This window comes from Urocampus carinirostris, chromosome 5, assembly GCF_059441175.1.
Source record: "Urocampus carinirostris isolate Australia breed hairy pipefish chromosome 5, RoL_Ucar_1.0, whole genome shotgun sequence".
NCBI lineage: Eukaryota > Metazoa > Chordata > Actinopteri > Syngnathiformes > Syngnathidae > Urocampus > Urocampus carinirostris.
Window position 1 is genome coordinate 24,691,709 of NC_142353.1, and position 25,523 is coordinate 24,717,231.

Genomic DNA, 25,523 nt, shown 5'->3' on the forward strand with positions numbered 1-25,523 from the left:
TATTCAAGCCTGACAAACGGAGCAGTTCCTCATTAGCCGCGTGCCTTGAACTATACAAACGGCCTGTTCACAAGTGAATGGAAATGAAAGTCTTGGTCATGAATCGGAAAAACATGATCCTAATGCATTTTGCTGAAGGGAAAAATCTTCAGGCGGGTGATGATATAATATTGCCGGGTAAGCACGAGATAGCTACCTGGCCTTGTTATTTGTCTTTCGGTGTGCTCTTCTATTTTATATCCCTACCCTGTCAGCTCTTCAATCAAACTAAACGCTGTTGTAAAACTTTTTCTTCCTATTCAGCCTCATCCCTCACTTCTCCTTTTGCAGATAATTGTCTCGCTTGCTTTTACTCAATGCCAAACCAATTTTTTCCATTTTTAATGCTCTTCGTCTGATCACCAGCTTCCTTTTTGTGACCAAGAGGGGAGCCGTTAGTGCTCTGTATGGTTTATCCGAAAATGTATTTCATTTGGAGACGTAACTGGTTTTATTAAGATCAATATATTGCTTTGTATCTTAATAAAACCGCTTAGCCAGTCATCAATCCACTAAACTGCGTTCTTGGTGAAACGGGCAGGTCATTTATGAGCAATTCATTCATTATTTTTTATCCCCCGCCCCACCTGTGAAGAAAAATATTTTGTTTCGTCTCTGAAGGCAAGTTTTTTTAATGTTTTTTCAGTTATGTGCTGATGGTAACAGCCCTCATTTGTTTATTGTGTATGTTCTTCAGTAATCTGTTCGAGGGATCCTAATTCAATAATCTTGACCACATGAATGACTTGCTTTATCGCGGTTTTCTTTTTGCGGTTCCAATACTTGGCAGATTTTTATCGTGCATTGTGTTGGGTGGGAATGACTGCGTGACTGTGATAGGCTGGTAAAATATGTCAGTCAAACAGCTGGGCGGGCGCACAAGTTAATGTGTCCACCCAAAACAAACTGCAAAGCACGGCGACAACAAGTACATCAGCTCCTCGTTACATTGAATAAAAAATCAATTAAATCAGACTCTGGGGAAAGTTAGAAGAGCGCAAAGAAATGTTGATCACCACCTGGTTCTCAGTGGATTGCTATCAGATCCAGGAAGAGACTGAAGCGGAGGCGGCGAGTTAAAGCAAAAGTGTGGCCGCAGGTCTGGCCTACGCTGCAGCTACTTAACAAATTTGACAAGCCATCCCTCTCGGCCCTGTATCTTACCAACGCCAGATCCATCCATACATCCATTATCTTATCCTCAGTAGGGTCACAGGGGTGCTGGAGCCCATCTCAGCTAACTCCGGGCAGTGGGCAGGGGACACCCTGAACTGGTTGCCAGTCAGTTGCAGGGCACACAGAGACAGACAACTCACTCGCTCATTCACACCTAGGGACAATTTGGACCGGCCAATTAACCTGACATGCATGTTTTTGGAATGTGGGAGGAAAACAGAGTACCCGGAGGAAACCCACGCAAGCACAGGGATTACATGCAAACTCCGCACAGGAAGCCTGGGAGCGAGAATTGAACCCATGACCTCAGAACTGTGTCACGCACGCGCTAAACCACTGAACCGCCGTGTCGCCCAACCATATTCTTTTTGCTCTATTATTGTATTGTTCTCCGCTCAGGGATGCTGCTGGAAATGTGAATTTCCCTTCGGGGATGAATAAAGTATCTATCTATCTATCTATCTCTATCTATCTATCTATCTATCTATCTATCTATCTATCTATCTATCTATCTATCTATCTATCTATCTATCTATCTATCTATCTATCTATCTATCTATCTATCTATCTATCTATCTATCTATCTATCTATCTATCTATCTATCTATCTATCTATCTATCTATCTATCTATCTATCTATCTTATTAACTGAAGCTACAACTCGTCCGAAAGTGCTACATTTGGTAGCGTTGTATTTTAAACATCCGAATCTCAATCTGAGGATCCCTGATGCTACATTGTTTTATTACACTGAAAGTTGAAGCCATCCAGTTTTGTTGTACTATTTTATAATGACAATAAAGACCAATCATTCATCAAAATCACCAATCCTCAAATTTCAAAATCACTCATCACTAATATCTAATAAATAAATGTTTCTGCAGTTTTTAAGTCAAGTCTGTTGCAGGACTTTTTTGGAAAGCAACCCCCTGTATACTTAAAGGGACATTGTGTATTATTTGATCACTCGATGGTACTGTATTGTGTTGTGCAACTGAAAACGAATGCTTCAAAGCACACGGAAGAAAACAAACTACGGAGACTCAAAGTGACAAACCCCAACACTTTTCTTTGTTTATTTATTTTTTTGCCCAGCCTTTTGCGATGTTTTGTAAGTTGGCGGACAATCATGTGATGTCAAATAAAAGCACATTTCCTGACCTAAAAGTATTTAAATGATTATACTTTGAGTTTGATTAAATTAGTTGATAAACCAACACACTGTCTTGGGCACACACTGGACCTGGCTATTTCTTTCGGTGTCCATTAAAGAGATTTCTGAGACCGCAATATCAGATTATTCTCTCCATTGTGTTTGAAGTGTTAGCCCCCCCACCTGTCAGTAAACCTCTTAAATTATCCAGTTGTCTGCAAATACTCATTCCCTCCACTGTTGTTGAATTCAGTGCTGCCTTTAATGATTCTCGTTTTTTTCCCTCTGTCTCGACCATTTTCCTTTCTCTTTCCACTCTTACCTGTGATAGAATTCTGGACTCTATTGCCCATCTTAGAAAATAATCTTCCAAACCAAGATAGGACCCCTGGTTGAATGACTCTACCCGTGCTGTCAGGCAATGTTGCAGGCAGGCAGAATGCAGATACAAGAAGGAAATATTAGGGCACTGTCTCTCTGATTATCAGAATACTAGTAGCAGTCATTGTTCCAAGGTTTTATCTGCTAAAAGTAACGCTATAGTTAACTTATGTTTTAACTGATTTATGAATTTTGTTTACATGGTGGAATCTGTGGAAAAACATACTAATGTGAGTGTCATTTTGAGCAGTTATATGGACCTGGCTCTGGTTCCAGCACACGCTGCTGTGTTGTTTCGCTCACTTTTCTTGTCGACGTAGTGAAATCTTTGAAGCCCACTTATTGTTTATTGGATATCATTCCTGCCAAATTGTTGAAAATTGTTTTTAACACTTTGGGGCCCAGTCTCCTCATTTTTATCAACTCCTGCCTTCAATTAGTAACTGTCCTAGCTTCCTTCCAACATGCTGTGGTCATGCTTCTTCTTAAAAAGCCTAACCTTGACCCCTCAGTTTTATTTCATTTAAGACCTGTTCTAACCTTCATTTTCTTTCTATGGCTTTAGAAAATACTTGTTTTACTCAATAACTGTCCTTTGTTGAGGAAAATTATGTCCTTGTGAAGTTCCAATCCGTCACAGCAGAGTCTGCACTGTTAAAAGTCCACAATGACCTTGCTCTGTCCATTGATGCAACATGCCCTGTTGTTCTTGTGCTTCTCAAACTCACAGCAACTTTTGAGATGGTGGACCATGCAGTCCTCCTGTCACGTTTAAGTAATTATGTTGGCATCCATTACACTGTACTAAACCAGTTTAAATCACATTTATCAGGTAGGACCATCTCTGTCACGCTTAGTGACCTGTCCTCTTCCTTTGCCCCTCTTGTGGTGTTCCACAAAGAACTATTCTTGGCCCTATACTTTATTTTTCTAAATGCTACCACTTGGGTATTGCCGCACACAAACCTTCGATTCACTGTAATGCAGACAACATACAAATGTATCTGTCAGTAAAGTCAAACAGAAATTATCAATGTGCTTTGTTTGTCTTATTTATCTGAGATTTTGACTTTTTACTATCATGGTAGAGTTAGGAGGTCCAAGGATCAACTTGTGGTGAAGTCCCCAGGTCAAAATATAAATGCTGGGGTGACCAAGCCTTTCCTGTTGCTGCCCCAGGCTACGGAATACGCTCACAGTCAAGTGCCGTCTTGTTTATGACCTGAGCCTCTTCAAATCCAGGCTAAAAAAAGCACTTCTTCAGGATTGCTTTCATTACTCAGTAGTTTGAGGACACTTTTATTTTATTTTATCTTCTCTGAGACTGTTGTACTTATTGTTTTTATTTTTCAGTTTTTATTTGGTTATACTATTGTTTGTTTGTAAATGATTCAAATTGAATCTTTTCTTCCGGCGCCGTCACGAATGGCAGCCACTCCAGCAGCTCCCGTGTTATTTTCGATTGTTCTCGATTGTTCTCAGCTCAGGGATGCTGCTGGAAATGTGAATTTCCCTTCGGGGATGAACAAAGTATCTATCTATCTATCTATCTATCTTATTGTTTCTCTGTTATGACTGCAAAGCGCATTGGTCCACAGAAAAGATTGTAGTAAAGGGCTGGACAAATAAAGTACATTTACATTTGAAATTGAATTCAGTAAAATTGTCTTTATTGTAATTGATATCAACATTGTGAAACATTGTTTGCATTAGACACTCCAGAGCAAACATGTACTAAAGACCTGAAAGACAAATAATGATTAAGACCTATTTACATGATAGTTCATGTATTTTTGCCTATTATTCAAATCAATATTGTTTTTTAAGGAATTTCGTTTCTTTAACCACTAGGAGACTGTAGATAAAACACACTGCCCCTTTAAGGGTCTAAGTACTTTTATGTCTTTGCTTATCCAGTAGTGATGGGCAGATCAATCCAAATACCGATGTTATTGATACTTTTTGGACCAGAATGATACTACTGTCGTAGGAGTGATACTTTGCCTACCAATTTCCTCAAAGCTGTTTCTCTATTTAAATAATGCAGCTCTTCTCATCCAGCATCCTCAGCCACTCTCCAATTCCCCTGCCCAGCATCCTCGGCCACTCTCTAAGCTTATGCCTGGGTCATAACTGACCAGCAAACTTTTACTGCCTCTCCCTACCTGGCCTGCTGCTGAGTCCTCCCTGTCAGGTGGCTGAAAGGGCCAAAACTATGCGCCCATCCCATCTAGAGGTTAAAAATGACAGAGATAAACATGCACCGCCCTGTGGTGGAGCCTTTCTTTTAACCACATAAAAGGAAAATGCCAAGTGTTGTTTGTGTGGTAAAGTGGCCTGCTTCTGTGGCAACACCACAAATTGACATCAGAACATGAAAAAATTACACCCTGTAGACAGCAACGAGCTGCAAACAAAAATGTATACATGTTTCATTTTTTGACCAAAAAAACTAAATATGTTGTCACAATGGCAATAGAGCTAATGAGAGACAAAAATTGAAACTTTTTTGCATGACTGACTTTATTTCTAAGATGATGTGCAATGAAAGGTATTTTCTCTCGGTGAGTATTTGTATTTTCGTTACTACTATTTTAGTTTGACTCTCTTGGCTTTGTTTCTGAAACAGTTGTAATGGAAATAATTTTCTTTTTCTTCACTGTTTAAGATCGCAATTAAGTTATGAAACATGTTTTGTGCATAAAGTCTTCAGGCTGTGTTTATTGTTATTATAAACTAATGCACCCGCAATGGGTCTGATTGTTCATAACATTTCTAAGGAAAAAGTCTGTGTCAGATCGGTAATGATCAATACTACTATGAGTTTACTTGGATCAGATGAATACCAAAATTCCCAGTAACCTCAGCCCTTTCTCCTTCCCCTCAAATGCTTGACCCGTCAGTTCGCTAATGTATGCTTTTAAATGCATGACAGGCATTTTTTGCTAATTTCTCCCAATTTTCACAACCTTACAGACCTTTTTTCAATCTCTTTTTACAGTCTTTTATTCTTTCCTCATCAGATGATACATGAGCTGCTACGTGAGGGACAAGCCTTAAGTGTTAGCGTGTCAGTCGAGTCTGGCCAAGGGGGCCAGACGCTGGCTCACATCATGCAGCTCGTCAAAGATGGATCCGTCCCTGATATCACTGTAGTCCCAGTTGCTATCTCCTATGATTTCCTTCCAGAGACACTTTTGCAGGTACATTTGTCAATATGAGACAAGATTTGTTGCCTCCCGATTAATTAACTCATTCAATGCTATAACATATGAATACATTTCAGAAGTATTTTCACTGAGTGCCAGAATGTTAAAACTAACTTAACTATTATAAATGGTTTGACACTGCTAGATGAGCCTTTGGGAATGATTTCAGTACGATAAATCCCCATTATGTGGCAGCCATTTTCCAGAAAATTAGCAAGGTTCAACTAATGTTTACTAAACAATGGTAAAAGAATAAACAATAAGGGTTCAAGCTTTCTTTTTATATATCATATGCCTAAATTGCTACAAAACTAAATTGTCTGTATGTCTTTAAGAATAAGTCTAAATTGCAAAAATTAGCTGCTGGGATCAATACTTTTCCCACCAATTTCACCTGAAGGCAACGCAGCCCTTCTCTTCCTCACCCAGCTTCTCGGCCACTTTCTTAGTGTCTCTTTCCATTTGGAAAAACATCTGGCACTTGAATGAGTTAAAAAACAAAAATCGAGAAGTGATGGATTGTATACTGCATATTTCCATTTCTGATGGCACAGAGTTTGCGATGGGAATTTGCCTTCTGTTAACAGACTTTGAGTCAGCACCAGAGAGTGGCTGTGAACTCTGATATTTGCGGTGTTTGCGCGCGTTACCGAAAACCAGTTACAGTTACTAGTTACTCTATTTAAAAAGTAATTCAGTTACTCTGCCAAATTACTAAAAGAAAAAGTAGTAAGTTACTCTGAAAGTCACTATTTTGTTACAAATTATTGTATAAACCCTCATAGAAGCTGAACCCCTAAAACTGCCTTGAAATTTACACATTGTAAAATAAATTTTAAAAAATGTGTATTCCAACCTCCGGAAGCAGTGTACCCTTAAAATGTATTGGATTGTTCAGTCTTAAGAGTTTGCAAACGGACACTTAGCCGAAAAACTCTAAGCCATTTGTTTATGGGCTTCAAACCACTCAAAGATCTTCTATTCCATTTATGTGTAATGTCCAGGCACAGTCTATTGCAAAAATACTTGTACAACTAAAAAGGATACTTTTACCATAAATTATGTGTTCATGTTCCCGCCCATTGATTTCCCGTTGGTTTGTTGTTCCTGTACTGTATAAGCGATAACCCCTTCCCCGTGCATTGCCTACCTTTCGCTTCTGATTTCAGTTTTGTGTTTCATAGTTCGGCTTGGATGTGAGTATTTACGGTAGGGAGGATATCTCTGAGGAGAAATTCAGCGTGCTGGTACTCTCTACTTACCATAACGGTAATCAGTTGTACTGTGTTATAATATAAACATGCTTACATGTCAGAGAACGTTGTTGGCGGATTGAGGGTTGTATGTGACAATGAGAATGGTTCAGGAGTATTCAACAATCAGAGAACATTGTGTATTAAATTTGCATTAAAAATTTGCGAAAAAACTCATTAACCCACCATGTAGTAAGGAGAGTTACAAATTAATATTAGAATGTTACAGTACTTGTTACCGAGAAAAGTACCTGTGTTCCTTTTCCATATAAAGTTTCTCGCCTTGTCATTTGGTTGCATCATTCAAATGTGTTCAGAATTCCTATTGGCACATGGTCTGATTGTTGCTGTTTCCATCATCATACACTTTGCTTATCACTGGTACCTCATAATATACATTTTAATTGGGTTCCTCACTATGTTATAATCTCCAAGTCACTGTGCAATGTACTTGTATTAAAATGTTTTGTTTTCTTTGGCTTGCAGGGTATCAGTCAATTTCGTTCACTGTTGTCCCTTCTTTGGAAGAAACCAAAGGCGATTGTTCGGATTCATTTTGGTCAGCCATTTTCTCTTAAGGTGAGCCCACTTTAAGATATTTAGTGTCAACAGATTACCATGCAAAAGTCGTGATACCCCCCTAAAAAGTTGATTTATTTCCGGGGTTGTTGCCAAGATGCAGCGGCATTTATTTTTTTCATCAGCATATTTAACACTGTCATGCAACAAAACTAAAGAAAAAAATCTGAGCTCGTCCTGATGCGTTTTGTGTTTTTCAAATCATATTTTCAAATTAATGCTTAAAAACAAGGACCTAATACATTATTTGGATTGAATTCTGAGTGTTTCTGAACAAATTTGATTAATTTAATCTATTTATAAACAAATATTAAATGCAATGCATCATTCACATTTACACACACATATATATACATATATATATATATATATATATATATGTGTGTGTGTCCCCTGCCCACAGCCCGATGATTGCGGGGATGGGCTCCAGCACCCCCGCGACCCTACTGAGGATAAGCGGTGTAGCTAATGAGATGATTTTATATATATATATATATATATATATATATATATATATATATATGTACATTTATTATGAGAATTAAATCGGTCTACATTATCTGTTTTTCTTCTATATTGCCTATGTATTAGATTCGACACTATCTGCAGATTCAAAGAAATCAAATCATTTCTTTTTTTCCCCTGGCCCAGCTCCTCTCCCAAATTTTTCAACCCAATGCGGCCGACACTAGAACACTTTGTGCACCCTTGGTCTAAGTTGTCATTTACAATTTTTTAACTGCACATATCCAACTGGCACAGCCATCAGTAGATGACACCAATCCTGCCTTTTTACATCTGAGATATTCAGTTTGAGAGTCCAGTGGGAAAACTGGTGAATTTTATGACCCTCCTTATTTTCGCTTTGAATATTTTAAGAGGAAGGAAAAGGGCAGAAATGAGAGCCCGTACAGTAGATTGTTGTACAGTATACATTATGACTAAACACAATAGCCTTTGGATTTTTTTTAATGTCATAGTCTTTTGAAAATACTGGCACTAAATAAATAAGGTGTATAAGAAAATTCAAAGATTCATTCTTGTGACAATTTTAATTAAATACTGCATTTTTCTGGCAGTGTAGGCGGCGTGTTTAAAGGGCGTATAAGTGCAGTATAGCATTAGTGAAGCCTCTTGAGCCATGAAACAGTATTTTAAAGCCCTCATAATACTTACATAAGACTATGTATATGAATGAGTCATTTTGTAGGGAGATTAGACCCCCAAATAGCTCAGAGACCAAATGAACAATAATTTTGAGAATAATGTGTTGTTTTTACTAAAATAAAGAAATACATTTCATGCAGGTGAAGTATGAACATAAGAGTAGCCAATTTGAGGAAAGTGTATGATTTATATTAAATAATCTGTGGCATTAAACCCAATGCATGATCTATTCGTTTAAAGTTTGTACAGATCTTTTTTTTTTGAGTGGGTGGAATGGCCAGTGAGATGGGTTTTGATGTATCTGACTTGTGTGTCTGTATTTGGTCATGTGTAGGAAATGTATGAGTCAAGCAGATGCAGAGTGGTTAAATGGCGCCCTCTTCAGGACCTGTTGCTGCCCGTTATCATCAACGACAGGTAAATCTGACCACAGTTTGTCTTGATAGATGCCACTATAGTTGTTTATGACTCAGCAACCTAAAGATTAACAAGGTTTTATAAACGTACCAGGCACACACTTAGTCTGACATTAAGTGCCCCCCAATAATACGCATTTACTTCACAGAGAGAAAGAAGGTTCAAGTTCCTCATCCTGCGTATTTTCTGCACCATAAGGTGCACTGGATTATAAAACGCAGCCCCACAAAAATGGTCTTCCGTCATATATTTTCCTAAATAAGGCGCCCAAAACAGGCTAGAGTAAGAGTTACCATGTTTATTCGTGTATAGCATGGCGGCGCAGTGGTTAGCGTGTGTGCGGCACAGTTCTGAGGTCATGAGATTGAACCTTCCTGTGTGGAGTTTGCATGTTCTCCCCGTGCTTGCGTGGGTTTCCTCCGAGCACTCCAGTTTCCTCTGCATTCCAAAAACATGCATGTCAGGTCAATTGGCCGGTGCAAATTGTCCCCAGGTGTAAATGACTGCAACTGGCTAGAAACCATTTCAGGGTGTCCCCTGCCCACTGCCCGAAGACAGCTGGGATCGGCTCCAGCACCCCCGTAACCCTGCTGAGGATAAGCAGTGCAGATAATGGATGGACGGATGTATCAACGGGAATTGTTGTGATGAGAGCACTGGCACTCTATCACTTAAACACTAGTAGTTTGCACAACGGACGAAAAGGCATAAAATGTTATCTCGTTATCACATTTAGTTTACTCACGGTGCCAGAAACACTGATTTGCATATTATATTCTGATAGGTTAAACAGTCTCTTCATTTCTTCACCTGTGTGTCAATAACGTCAGAGTTTAACATGTGTACATATGTAAAAGAGTTTGTTTAGTAATTTGTTGAAAATGTTTGTTTACTGTTTCTGGCTTTCGCAATGATATTGATGCACAGGTGGAGTTGAAAGACTTTCTATCTTCCACATTCTCTTACATCCGTTGATAAGGCAGTGAAAGAGACTGTTTAAATGATCAGAATGCACTATGCAAATCAGTGTTTTTGATACTGTTAATAAAATGGGTGTGGTATTCATGTAAGCTCTAATGCCTTTTCATGTCTCATCTGTACCGCTGAAGGTCTAGTAAAGTGTCAGGGTCCTGACTCCCACGACCCGGGTTAAAATTCCATTGCATATGATTTGGGTCACCGTTGATTATCGATCATTGCCCAAGTACGGAAGTATACCGTAAAACCTTGTGTGGTCTTGCACACCTATAAATACTATATGCGTTTTCAATCTTATCCACCGTATTCTGCGGTGTATATTAGGCGCACATTCAATTTTTTGGCTAATTTGGGGTTTGTATTCCTCCATTATAGTCCGGAAAATAAGGTATTCTTCAGAAAGCACATGCGTATAAAAGCAAATGGCTAAATAATATAAAAAGAGATGGATAGTAAAAATATCATAGATTAATTTTGTTATATTAAAGACAAAGCTAGTGAAGTTAAGTAATTATGATTCAATTAAAAATGCAGCAGATTGAGTATTAAATACACCGTGTGTATTATTTGACCACAAAATGTTGCTGTATTGTTAGTACAACTGAAAACACTTATAATGAAGGCTTAAAAGCAATGTTCCCTCTAAGCTGCGCGCGAGCGCAATTGCGCACTGCCCGCACATTCTCAGCTCACAAGAAAATCTAGCCAGCACACAAAAATCAGGGCTCAAAATTGCTAATTAAGAAGCGAATTAAGTCAAAGTTACAGTGTATGAAGGTAAAAATACACGGGTTCCCCTGACGCTGTTTTCTAAATGCGATATTTTTAAGTCAATGTCGAAAGAGAACGAAGTTGAGTAAAGTCAGTATAGATTTTCGAGAACTGGCTTCTTCGGCTCAGCTCACTAAAGAGAACCGGCTCTTTCGGGTCCCAAACGGCTCTTCAGGTTGTTTTTGCTTCTTTAATCCCTACACGACCAAATATTATGTAAAATTGTGCACAAAATGACTTAAAGGAAGGGGGAAATAGAACAAAAAAGAAAAAAAAATACATCATACTACATCATTTTCCATTATCACACATTGTTGAAAAAGCGCCAGAGAGCCACTTGGGAGCACCAAAGAGCCAGAGGCAGCTCCAGAGCCGCTTGTTGCTGACCCATGATCTAGTGGATATAATCTAGCTTACTCCAAGACCCGATCTTGGTTTGAATTCCGTTGTATTTAATGTTATGCAATCGTATGCAACTGTGATCAGTAATATTTCCAACGGATTAATCGATGCGAAAAGTACGGCACTTTTTAAAAAATGTTTCAATCTCTAGCCCTTACAGTATTTTTATTTACATGCGCCTTATAGTCCGGTGCCTCTCATTTATTAAAAACTTTATCACAAAACGGCATTTTTGGGGGGTGCGCCTGATAACCTCGGTGCAGTTTAGAGTTTGGAAAATATGGTAATTTAGCATTTGATGAGCTTTGCTCATTAGTAATTTTTCTCAAAAAAATAGTTGTTTGTTTTGAAAAAGGCAGAAAATGAAACTAACTACCATGTCATTCACTCAAGCAGTGCTACTTTTAATGTGTTGACGCTCATTGCGTTTGTTATATATACAGAACTTTACCTTACTTTTCACCCACACACATATTTTTCTTATGACGCTCTCTTGGCCAATGCTTTTTATCCCCTAATACGTCAGTAAAGAACAACAGGGCTGCTCCATCAAAGGAAGCCCTTTGATCCATTTATTCACTTGTTTAGTCCAGTGTTCCTCAGGGAAATATGGGGCACAACTAAATGCTCCCTGTGCACACCCGTGAGTCACTGTATCTTCTTAATGTATGTCGCTGAGCAGGGAGCGTACAATGGGGGACACTTGCCACTGCAAGAGACCATTTGTATAAGCCACATTTGTCGCATTAAAAGAAAAACACATCTCTGAAAGCCAAGTCTGTTGAGCGTTATCTTCATTCACTCTGACAGTGCAATCATTTTACAAAAGATTGACACCTAATCCAGTATTAATTCAGGCTGTGTGCTTTTCCTGCCAAGCGCCGAGTGCGAGTTTGGTCAGCGGAAGAGGTTTCGGTTCCTGCCTTCAGGTTTTGTGTCAGAAACCTGTAAACAAACTCGTCAGGAAGGCGAGCTCAGCATGGCCATCGTTCTCCACCTCAGTTTCTGTAAGTAAGAGGTATTCCTCCCCTGCTGACCTAAAAACAAATTCCTATTCAATCCTGTTTGCATTGAGCAGTAGGGTTGGGCAAAACTGGAAATTTTAGTAGCGATACAATTAAATATATGGTAGTGAATGAATCGACACTGATCTGGTACCGATTTTTGGTTGAAAATGTCATGATCATTGACTAATTGAAAACTTCCCTCTTGAGTTACTTTATAATTAAAATTATTAATGTAACGAAAATACAAATATAACGATGTCAACGTGATGACTATTAATACCTTCCATGTCACAATATTGAGATGAAATACCAAAAATGAAGTCAAATTGCAAATAGGGTAAACAATATGATGGACCGACGTTATAGAAAAATAAAATACTTCAACGACAACAAGTGTTTCAGAAAAAAACGTCAAGAGAGTGTATTCAATCACAAAAATACAAATACTGTATAACGATGTCAACAAGAACACTAAAGTAACATATTTCTGGATTAAAAGGCGCACCCAAATACCCCAAATTTGCTAGAGATTTCAAAGTAGAAATAACAAACTTACACGCCTTTATAGAGACTGAAATTTGGTAAATACATTCGAAAATGCATAACTACAACAAAATGCTTGTACAGACGTTAACTATTTATGAAATAATCAATTCATTTTAGTAGTGAAACCAGATTCACTAATATTTGTCACGCCCAGAACAAACGGACCCAAATGCGTAACATTCACACAATACTTTATTAAGGAATCGGGGGGGATCCGGGAGAAAGGAGTAAACAGCGATATGGTGCTCGCTGGGCAGGTGGAACAGGAAGTCCTCGCGGCCGGTGATAGGTGGCGAGGTGGAGAGGAGAGCGTGATAGTGGATCGGAGCAAGTCGACTGACAAAGAGTGACATAGGGAGAGGGATAATTAGGAAACAAGTGGCAGCTGGGGCGCAGGTGAGGGCAATCAGCAGGCAACTGATAGGATCGGGACAAATATTTACATCCTATAAAATATATTTTTATCTTCTTTTTTTAATCTCGTGTGCTTTATGGTTCGATGCGCCTCGCATATGAAAAAAAAAACTTTCACAAGATGTTCTTATATTCCGTTGTGCCTTTTAGTCCATAAAATACGGTGCCTTTCATTCACTGTGCAAATAAAGTTAAACCACAATTGAATTGAATTTGAAGGTCATTTTATATCTATAATGTTACGACACACTAACAACTTTCTTATAGTGATAGTTATAATGGGAAGACAGTATTGATTTTAAGACTATAATATCGATCGGATCCAAGTACTTGCTCAGTATCGATAATATCGATGTTTCGATCTATCAACCCCACCTTACTCAGCAAAGGTATTTCATAATTTATCCTCTCTTCTGCAGCTGTAACCTCAAGCATGGCTGTAATGTCCACCAGTATTGTTTCAAGTCTTTTGCTGTACAGACACCGAAAGGTAAGTAAACATGCTGTTGCTGTGTTCATGTAGTGGCAATCACTTCCAGCATTCAGGTCATACATATGTGGATTCATTTGGAACAAAATTTTAGGCATGCAGTAAAACTTATACATTATTTACCCCAAAAATTCTGGTATTGACCAAAAATACCCAATTTTCTTTGTAAAGATTATCACTGAAACTTACTGAAAGAGCTGGATGTGGCTCTTTCGTGCTACTCTAGTGGATTTATATATAAATGTATACTGTACTGTATATATGTAACGGCGGTGTACCCGTCCCACCAAGGATCCACATTTAGGCTGAACTAGATGATGAGGCTTTTATTTCAGATACGTTAGTAGCGCCCGGAGACTGCAAGAGCAGCACAACATACGTGTCACGGAAGACCGTCAAAAGATATACGAGCCCCTTGTCAGTCGCCGTGTGATTAGCACCTCCGCTGGTTCTTAACATCGTTAGCAGCGCGCTGGAGACTGCTCCAAACATATCAAATAGTTTTCTTTACAGTTGACATACAATACAGTTCAGAAAATCAACCATCACTATAATTTTTACATACAGTTTAACAAGATACTTTTAACAAGTGATCGTATACAGTGGGACCTCGCTACTTCGCGGTTCCACGTTCGCGGGTTCAGAGCTTCGTGGGTCTAAAAAAATGAATATTTAAAAAAACAAATTAAAAAAAAACTGTTTTTTTTTTTAAGCATTTTTGAAGGGGCGTCGCTACTTTGCGGATTTTCACTTTTCGCGGGTGGTTGGGTCCCCATTAACTGCGATAACCGAGGGATTACTGTAGTGGTTTCAACTTTTACAATGAATTCAACTCGACATATTTTTCAATCTGAAATTTAACCAACATCATCGTTTTTATATATTTGTGAAAACATAAATAATTGCAATAACGAGTGTAAAAACGGGAACAATTTACCTGCAATGAGCGACACAACATACACACACCATGTGATTAGCACCTCCGCTGGTTTTCAACATAAATGAGGCAAATTAGCATTTCAGTCCAGTACAACGTACGGCAAAACTAACATAAATGGCGACAGCAACGAAAAGTTATTATTATTATATATGTGTGTATATACACATATATGTGTGTGCGTGTGTGTGTGTGTGTGTGTGTGTGTGTGTGTGTGTGTGTGTGTGTGTGTGTGTGTGTGTGTGTGTGTGTGTGTGTGTGTGTGTGTGTGTGTGTGTGTGTGTGTGTGTGTGTGTGTGTGTGTGTGTGTGTGTGTGTGTGTATTTGGACAAAACATTCTTAACAGTTTCCAATATTTACAAACATTTAGACTTATGAATAAATCCCTTTAAAACATTGCTCTCTATAAGGTTTTTGATATTATTGCAGCTCCAGACATATTTTTGTTTTGTTTTTTGGAGGTTTATTATGGTTCTTTCAAAAGTTTGGGTTGTTGAACCCATCTATGGACAAAATAAAATGAACGGACAAATCAGCCATTTCAAACGGACTACTGGCAGTCGGACTAAGACCCCAGTCGGATTTTTGTGCATGTTTAGATGGCTTTACACAACCAGAATACTGACAAACACACTATTGTGTTAGGATCTAGAATGCCACATTCCCTTAAAGTGCACCAACCGGGGCACCACTGGACATACCTGTGTCCGATCTCTCCACTCCTGGTTGTGATTTCCCTGACCCTTTATAAACTTGGCATGCCAGTTTTCGGAATGTGGGAGGAAACCAGACTGCTCGGAGGAACCACGCAACGACGCGGGAAGAACAATCACACTCCGCACTGGGAGGCCTGTAGCTGAAACTGAACCTAGGACCTCAGAACTGTGGGAGAGGTGTTCTAGCCTTTCATCCACCGTGCCGCCAAAACGAGACAGTATTTAATAGTGACGAGGGAGGGTAATGATAGAAGTAAAATCCACAGCTCAGAGGATGAAAGTAAACCTGAAAGTGACAAACCAAAAAAGGTGCAGGATTGTGACATATTGCCTGTTTGTGAAGGTACCCAGAGATAGCCCTGTATAAAATCGCACAACCGGACACCACCTGCAAACCTTACATAAAAAATATATGTATTCAGGAGGGTATTTTGATCATTATAACAACATAGGAAGTTGGGCGAAAATAAACCAACTAGTGGATGGGTTCATTTAGATGTTTTTTTTTCTATTTTTAAACTATCTGTTTTACTATGTTATATTTTTCAAGCACATGCTAGATCTAGGGCGTCAAAGTGACAGAGTGGTTAGCGCGTCAGTCAAGGTGCAACTCCAGATACCAGACTCCCTGTGCGGAGTTTGCATGTTCTCCCCGTACCCATATGGGTTTCCCCCAGGCAGTCTGGTTTTCTCCCACATTTGAAGAGATGTATGGCAGGTTGATTGTAAGGTCCTTTTTGTCCCTAGGTGTGAATTAGTGAGTCTGTTCTTGTTTGAATGAGTTAGTGTGTTGTCTGTCTGTGTGTGCCCTGGCTGACAACCAGTTCAGGGTGTCGCCCTGCCCCCTTGTGCAGAAAATAGATGGATGCTCGATCTGGATTTAGATTTTGACTGAAGTTCCAAAACGCTACCGTTCTCATTATTTATTTATTAATTTCACTTAGTTTTTAATTTTCCCTCCATTTTTCAGGGTGTGAGAACGTCCGTATTGTGTCGTGATGTCAGCTGGCTCACGGAGGAGCTGTTGTTCAGGAACAAAGATGTTGGGTTTGGAGGAAGCCTGACAGAGATGGTACACTATGCTATCAGTTTGCTTGCTCCCCACCTTATCATTGCTGCAGTACCGTCAAGGTTAGTTCAGTACATATCAAATACCAGTACTACAATATAACTTTCCAAACATACAATGTCCCTAGGAAAGATCCTTCCGTTATACCTCGTTCAACTCTTGCTGCCACACATCACCTCAGCCTTCAGGCCGAGATTGTCACCCATACTTTTATTTTGGAAGCTGTTGGTGGTGAGTGATTTTGCATGCATGTATTTTGGTAAGATGGCAGTACTTTCACTTATCACTTAATTCCAAAAGTTCATATTGAGACCTAATATAATCTTCTCACAGGGATGTTAGTGGGAGGTTTTGGCTGTGACTTGTGACAGTTGCCGCAGCAGTAAGGAAAAATCAATTTAAACATGATATTTTAAAGGCAGCCTTTCTTGGTACTTTGAAGTGTTAGAAGACATAACCAGTAAAAGACTGCCAAGAAACTTTTTTTTCTCACTAAGCACCACAGAGTTCTCAGTTACTTTGGTGCAGCTACAGCTACAATTTAGCAATTCTCCCATGTACAGTTGTCCCCTGCTTGAGTCCTTGAGATCTATTTTATCAAGCATAAGTCAGTCATGCATGAAAAATTGACTCACAAAGCTAGAGCTGTTTATTTTGGCAGGCCTCCCTTCACCAAAAACTTTTTCCTTTAATTGGATGAAGTCAGCTTTCTACAATTCTGCTCTCCTAGCAGAAAAAAATGTATTGTTAAAAACGAAGCTGCCTCAACTTAAGTTGAAAATATTTAATCACTTTCTGTGTACTTTATTATGACGGCTACCAAGACTGATTTTATTTTTTCTTCAACATGCGCAGGGTTTGTACAGGTGCTTGAAATCCTCGAGCATGCTTGCATTTTAATGTAGCATTTTCAAACATTGAAAAGTGCTTGGATTTTTTGGGGTGAAATACTTGTAAATGCTTGAAATTGTTGCCATGTTTTACAACATGTCTGCTTAAAAATAAGTCCAACACTGCTCCTTGGTGGCTTAGCGTTGCCTCTGCATTTCTTTTTCACTCGTGATTAACGGCAGCTGATTTAGTTTGTATGACCCGCTACGGGGTGTACCCAAATCAACAGGTGCAAGCTACACCTAAACAGCGCACAAAAAAGTGTGTATTAGTGCAAGGATTATGTATCATGTATGGACATTTATTATGGGCCGTGCAAAATATAATGGTAGCGTTTTCCAGTGGTAAATTGTAATCGGAAGAACTTCCTGCAACTGAAAATGGAAGCTACAGTACATATTACCATCATTTATCACAACACCTACAGTGTATATCGGGAGATTTTTGTCTTGAAAATATTTACACACGCATTGTTCACCCACTCATTTGACAAACATTTTGTCTTTTTGATGGCTGATATGGGCAAATTGTCATTTAAGGATACTCTCACAACCCAAGTAAAATATTTTATGCAGTTAAATGTTTGAGAATTTCTTATACTCAAACTTACATTTACATTTATATTGACCAGTAAATTATATCTATATAATCTAGCATTCAAATTGCAGCGTAAAAAGGCTTTTGTTGTCCCCTCCAATAGACAGAATTGAATAGCAACAGAGAAATAACTGCATTGTTTAAAATAGTTTAAAATAAAAACCTGTGTATTGTTGTGTGTCTTGGGAAAGTTAAGCCTGGCAGAGCCCATCCCTCTCCTGGTCAGGGTTTTGGGTTGGGGTGTGCTCCCCCACATGAAATAGTACTGGTTTCCTTAGTTACCTTTATATGGACAAAACCCCTTATCAGACTCAGATACAGCACCTTCATCATCTGGTCGCTGTTGTTGTTGCAAAGTGTCCTGCCGTTCCTATGAGATGAGCCCCCAAAATCTATATTGGGGGAAAATATTGCTACTTACACCTTATTGTAACCTTTCCAGAATAAAAGGGTTCATTTTGTGCGGGAAGATTTTTTTTTTCATCGCTCAACTGCTCTTTCAAGATCAAGTGCTTAGCCACCTGGTTTTCGGCTTCCACATTTTCTATCAAAACACAACCTTCTCTTTTCTCCCAACAAATCGAGCTTTGCTGCTGCTGTGGGGAATGGGTGCCTCTCAATCTAAGTCCCCGCACTCCATATGGCCATCTGCTCGAGCTTGATCTGCTAACACTCTTCTCCCAAACACTTAACTGTGGATTGCTCTTACTTTTTCTCATCTTTCCTGTTTCAATACCATTGGCAAAACCTTTCCCTGAGAGGTTGGCTCCCATTTTAGAATCCATCACACTAGGAGTGTTCATAAGTTCATTTTAAAGTTTCACATCATTTTGATCATTTTCTCGTCAGAGAATCTTTTTCAACACACAGTCGATATTCCTCTGGTTCTGTTTCGGCGCTTAGCCATATATCATCTGCTGAGAATTGTGGTTTGTACTTTCAGAGATCAAAGATTAAGTAAAAATATGTAAATATCACAGCACATGGAAGAAAGAAATAAGGGATACTGTATGTAAAGCAATATTTTGCAAGCCTTTGGAAACACATAGCGTCTTGGTGAAACTCCTATGCTCGTTAGTTTTATCCGAGCTGTAAGTAAGCATTTGTTTATACAGTGAGAATAATTTTACCTGCATAATTATAAAATATATTACAAGCCAAGCACCATGCACGAATGCTTCTAAGAGGATTTAAAATTGCCAGTTTTAACTTTACTTGCAGTCATTATTTATTTTCCTTTGCTCCGACTTGGAATTGGATATGATGAATGTATTTACAATAAATTACCTTAAATTAAGTGCAGGAATTTGACAAAATGTCACAACAAAATAGTTTATCCGCAGTGATTACGGTAAATATTAGTATTGTCAAACGCCGCTGCCCGAGCGAAATGACGCTTGACACCGATAAATGACAACCAGATGATGAAGGTGCTGTATCTGAGTCAGATGAGGAGGCTTCTTCTGCTAGTGGTAACAATGGAAACCACTTATATCTGTTTCATGTGGGGGGAGAAAAAACCCTACCTCAAAAAAACGTCCAGGAGAGGTATGAGCGCTGCCAGGCTGTATTTGCCAAAGACACACCACAGGAAGTGACCCCTGACGACCCTGGCAGTTAGGGGTCCGTGAACATGTGCCTTAAATATGTCACAAGATCAAATAATATAATGTCATCACCACAAAGTTTATTTTTCAACAAAAATACGATAGCCAAATATTATGCATTGCGTATTATACAGTGTAATACTTCAAATTTCGGAACAGGAAGTGGTGCCCCTACGACCCTGGCGTTTAAGGGGTCCGTGAGCCGTGACAAAGACTTTGACACTTCAAACTCAATTATAAAAGTGAAACAGTGCTGCTGCTGCTGCTGTGAAGCCATTTCAATAACATCCATTGTAATAGTCTCCGTGCTATTTACAAATTTTTGAATGACAGTTTTAGTGCCTGCCCATGTTTTTTGTATTTTAAACAGAACATTGTTTGTTTTTTGTTTTTTTTTTGGATTATTTTTTCATAGGAATGCCTCTTGATGATAATTGGAGCGCATGATTCATAATGTAAGCGTGGTTTATTTCTGTTACGGAAATAACGACTGTGGGCAGTGAGCGTTATGAAACATTGGTTTTGCCCCCCCAAATGCTTAAATCAAACTCATTACCAGCTCATCACAGGTAAACAAACATATGTCCACTACGAATCAAATAATGCAAATTTACCTAAATCTTGCAAAATGATTCCTTTAGGTGGAAATGGTATTTATCAAAAGTAAAAGTAGTTTTGGGACTTGGTAAAATGTGACCACTCATCTTATAAATAAACGGACAGTGATACTTACCTCAACCATAATCCATTCGGGATCGGTGTTCGAATACCAGAATTTTTTTTTCCTTACGACCTAATATTAGTTAAATGTGTTCCAACGTGTAACTTAACAATACAGAGACCCCTCGCGCTGTTTTGCGGGTAAAAAATATTTATAACAAAAAAGGTTGAAAATAGAACAAAACAACGGATGCTTCCCGCTGCACCGAGGAACGTTTCAGGGTGCCAAGATTCCAGCCGTTGGCCAGCACCTCTTGACTCAAGATATCCGATACCCATTGCCCAATGCATATCATAGCGTATTTCATACTGTACTGTGGCTGTACACCGGCTCTTTATTCTTTTTGCATCTGACTGAGAAGTTTGTGCCTTGCTCCTTTTGTCATGCTGGCATCTCTCTCTCTCTCCCTCTCTCTTTCTCTCTCTCTCTCCCTCTCTCTCTTTCTCTCTCTCTCTCTCTCTCTCTCTCTCTCTCTCACTCCCAGTCGGCAAGGCTGTTAATAAAGATTCGTCCAAAAATCCCGACAAACTTTGAATAATTAGAAATGCGTACTGGGTTTCAATTTGTTCTCTCTCTCTTTCTCTCTTACTATCGGCAAGTCCGCTCTAGTAAAGGCAGCCCCAAAAAAGGTGCCTCCCAGATTTTCACTTTTTGCAGGTAGTTCTGGTCCCCATTAACCGCGAAAACCGAGGGATTTCTGTAACTACGTAAATGTGTACACAATAAAGATATTCCATAATAACATAAACATTTTAACTTATTTTGAACCATCCACTGTACCTTTGAGCAATGGTTCAATGGCAGACACTCAAACACCATTCTCATCTTTCATTCTCATCTTTTCACAATCGTATCCTTCTATGAATCAATCTTTGTTTTTGCTGTTTTGCTCTTTCCCTTCCATCCATCCATTAGCTGCATCGCTTATCTTCAGTCGGGTCGTGGGGTGCTGGACCCTATCCTCGGTCAGTGGGCAGGGCACACCCCGAACTGGTTGCCAGCCAGTCGCAAGGCACACAGAGACAGACAACTCAAACGCTCTTTCACACCAAAGGACAATTTGGACCGGCCAATTAACCTGACATGCATATTTTGGGGGAATGTGGGAGGAAACCAAAGTGCCCGGAGGAAACCCTTGCAGACACAGGGAGAACATGCAAACTCCACACGGGGAAACTGTGGTCTTTTCCTGCCAGTTGTCACTAAATTTCTTGGGACCAGTGTTTTGTGTGTTACAAAAAAAGTAGCAATGAAATAAAAGAAGAAAACGTGTACATCAACTTGTGGAAGCGGTGAACCCTTCATATTTTTTGGCTTTTGAATCTTGAGAGGTTGCACAGGAACACAGCCGAGACACTCCATCTCCATCCATTAAACCTTCCATTTTCTGTGCCTATCGAGCCCATCCCAGCTATCTTCGGGCAGTGGGTAGGGGACACCCTGAACTGGTTGACACTCCTTGCCCATTATGTCATTTGTCTTCAAACCACTTAAACATTGTCTTCTCCATTTCTGAGTAACATTGTTAAGTCTTGTAGGTTGGCGATAAAGGTTGGAGATAAAGTGTAACAGAAATAACTCTCCTCTCTGTATTGGTTCTCATGCTTGCCTGAGCTGAAACCCACCACTGTAGTGTCAGCCCGGAATTTCAATCCTGTACTGGAAGTTTGGATGTCAGCACAGTCGAGTAAACCAAGTGTGGAGTGCTGGGCTGAGCACACACCCCTTTGGCGTGCCTGTGCTGAGAACCAGAGCACATGATGTCGTCTTCCCTATTCTCACCACCTGAGGTCTTTTGGTGAGAAAGTTTCTGAACCACTGACTAGAGGTAACATCGGGCCTAAAAAATTAACTCTGACTAACCAGACTGGGAACGAGCCAGAAGAAAACACTAATTTTCATATTTAATATGTCGAGAGGAGGAAGAAAGTGTGAATTGGGCCGACGAGCACGCAGACACTGTCGGACATAGATTAGCGGGTGACGGACTAGCACCGACGAGCATGCATATTGCTTTGTAAATCCTCCACAAAGAAAAGCAAACTCAAAACATATGACGAGTAAATACTTTTTTAAAATAAAAAGCGAGGGGGAAGCCGGGCCGGGTTCATGCCCGGGCCTAAGATCTTACCCCTATCAGTAACACAGTGACGTAGACAGACCCACCGCGTGTAGCTTAAGCACCTGTTTGTCTGGAATGATGGTGTCGAAAGCTGAGCTGTAGGCTACAAACAGCAGCAAGGCATATGCAAGGCTCCTGCAAATTGGGCAGGATGTTATACAGGGTGATGAAGACAGCATAATCTGGGGACCTTTTCCTCTTGAGGTAAACTAGTGGATTCCAAGGTCAGTGGGGATGAAGTCTCTGATATACTTGAGAAGAATCTGCTTGAAGCACTTCATTATTAGAGGGGTCAAGCCAACAGGCCTGTAATCATTAAGGCAGGTTGGGGGTGTCCTCTGTACTAGGATTATAATGGAACTGTATTGAGTTGTATTTTGTAGGGAGATGTAAACATGCGCACCTCTCCCGTTTGATGTATCCCGCTCTGTGCTGCTGGTGGATTAAGTATGGTATAAAAATTTGAGGGTGATACAGGAACAACCATACAGCAGAAGACATTGTAATTCTTTATCTCCTTCTAATAAGTAGCGAGCAATGCACCATGTTGTAATGACAGTTGAAATAGAAAATGTCATTAATAAGGTGTAACAGTACTCATTACAGAAAAAGCTAGTTGTGTTCCAGGAAGGCATTTTTCTGTAACATGTTCTTTTGTAACGGGTTAATCCCATCACTGCTTAGGACCCATTATTATCAACAGGAAAAGGCAATACACCACACCACATCCCAATAAATTTTCAACAGGTATTGTCGGACTGACAGTCTTTTTCTCGAAAAGATGCTACACGACCGGGCAATAGTAGCCAAAATGGCCGCTCATCTAACTTGGCCACGCGTCCTGCTGTATTTGGGTCTTTGTGTTCAGACTTTTTATTTCAACACCACAGTAAAAATTAATACAATTTTTCAGTATATTACCGATTTTTTTGTTATGTGATTGTTATTTGACAACTGATGTCAGCGCTATTAACATTAGAAAATACTCTTTTCAATCCAGCCACAACCTCTTTGACCTCTTGCCCTCTGTTCCCTTGAAACAAGGACTAAAAGGCTCAGGGACAGTTTCTTCCCCTAGACCATCACCACCCTAAACAAGAGAGCGGAACTGAAGATATATATCTTGCAACTTATTTGGGGATTTTTTTTTTTGCCTTTATCCTGACAGTCTTTTATCTTATTTTTATATTGCTTAGGTTTACCCTGAAGTGCCATGTCTAATCGTGTTTCATACAAAGTTTGACAACATTGATATCAATGACAATAAATCCAATTACATTCAATTTTACTTTTATTTTTATTATTATTTTTTTTTGTGTCATCAGCTAGTGCAGTGTCGGCCATGCTGTGCGACATTGCCACCAGTGTCGTCAGCAGCTGCAAGGTGAGGACTGACTTCGCAGATGATAACCAGGTCAAAGGCAACTGGGAGTTCGATGTGGTTCTCTGCCAGTCGGAGCTGACTGATCGAGCCCTGCAGCTCTGCCATCTTCTGCCTCCGGGTTTTCGACCAGTGAGTTTCCATTCGTATCACACGTGCGCTCACCCGTCGACTCTTGTTCAATGGCTGTTTAATGGGGCTGAGCAGTGCGTACCATGCACCGCTGGCGCTGTTTGGGTGCACGTCCATTTTTACACAGTCCATCACATTGACTTCAAGGGCTCTGAATTGAAGGCAAATATGCTGCGTCTTGCTCAGTTAGTGCACCTTTTATTTCTGCAGCCGTTCCTCCTTTTCCTCTCTTCTTACAGCAGCATTGCTTGGCCTTTTCATCCACGGAAGAATATCGCTCCCACTCATGCATCCAGATGGCGAACTCCGCATCCCCTTCTCTGATCTTATCTTCCACTCCACCTCACTGTCTATGCTCTCTGTCACCCGTCTTCTTTTGCTCGCCATACATGTGTGATGAGACTGAAAGTATTTGCTCCTCTCACCTGTTCTGTTATTTATATCCAATTTCTGCAGCCATGCCAGTCCCCTCAAAGTTTTGCACTGGATGCAATTGACAGTTTGGTGCGATGTGGCATCTTGATCACTGAACAAGTAAGATGCATTTTTCAAAGTTCAACCAATGTAAAACGAAACAACTCCATCTGGTGTCCTAACCAACCACTGTTTCATTGACATGCACAAGGTGTCCCAAAAAAGGTATACAGTAATCCCTAATTTTTTCGCGTGTTCCTTGATATGCAAATCCAGCGAAGTAATGTAAGCGTGGATAATCCTTCTCCTGACGCGTGTTCAATTCTGGGATTCCAACTAAGTATTTGGGCGAAGAAACAAAAGCTGAAGAAAGCAGTTCAACCGAGTACTTTAATTACAAATAAGCAAAATTTAAAAAAAAAAATTGCTGGGCTTGTGATCAGGACAAAGTTTTCCCTAGACAAGCATCAAATAATTTTTACAGAAAAGGGGCTTGGACTGACAAAAATAAAACATAGCTGGAAAATTACTCTGACTGAGATGGGATTTTCCAGCAAGTAAGGTCGTCACATCTTTCACAAGAGACCTTTGTTCAAATTGGATATAACTGGATTTGGCAGCTGGTATAATAAGACAAGGGCAGACTCATCAGACTACCACCTAGAAACATTGTTGGAAAGTTCTGGATAAATATACACATTGAAACATCAAATGAATACAACACGTAAATACTTTATTCAAATATATGGATAAACATCAAGTACAACAACTAAATGAATAATGTGATTATCAAAGTAATGATGTGATGTATAAATAAGAAAATATAGCTGGAAAACTCATTTATTCATGACTACATACTCGGTGATATATTTTAATATTGAAAAAATAGAAACTTTTATTCATTTGTTTATTCACTACTACATTATTCATTAAAACAAAAGAACAACCCCAATT

At 39.5% G+C, this 25,523-nt stretch overlaps 1 protein-coding gene across 4 annotated transcripts in view; it reads left to right on the top strand.

Moving 5' to 3' along the window:
* gpat2 (glycerol-3-phosphate acyltransferase 2, mitochondrial) overlaps positions 1 to 25,523 on the top strand; it is a 132,540-nt gene that overhangs the window by 91,829 nt on the left and 15,188 nt on the right. For all 4 annotated transcript variants that reach the window (XM_088335112.1, XM_088335114.1, XM_088335113.1 and 1 more), the window contains 9 exons: positions 5,773 to 5,952; positions 7,698 to 7,790; positions 9,292 to 9,374; positions 12,405 to 12,532; positions 13,912 to 13,982; positions 16,606 to 16,766; positions 16,832 to 16,935; positions 23,968 to 24,155; positions 24,612 to 24,689. In XM_088335112.1, coding sequence (XP_088191238.1) covers positions 5,773 to 5,952; positions 7,698 to 7,790; positions 9,292 to 9,374; positions 12,405 to 12,532; positions 13,912 to 13,982; positions 16,606 to 16,766; positions 16,832 to 16,935; positions 23,968 to 24,155; positions 24,612 to 24,689 — 1,086 coding nt within the window. The remainder of the gene's footprint in view (positions 1 to 5,772; positions 5,953 to 7,697; positions 7,791 to 9,291; positions 9,375 to 12,404; positions 12,533 to 13,911; positions 13,983 to 16,605; positions 16,767 to 16,831; positions 16,936 to 23,967; positions 24,156 to 24,611; positions 24,690 to 25,523) is intronic.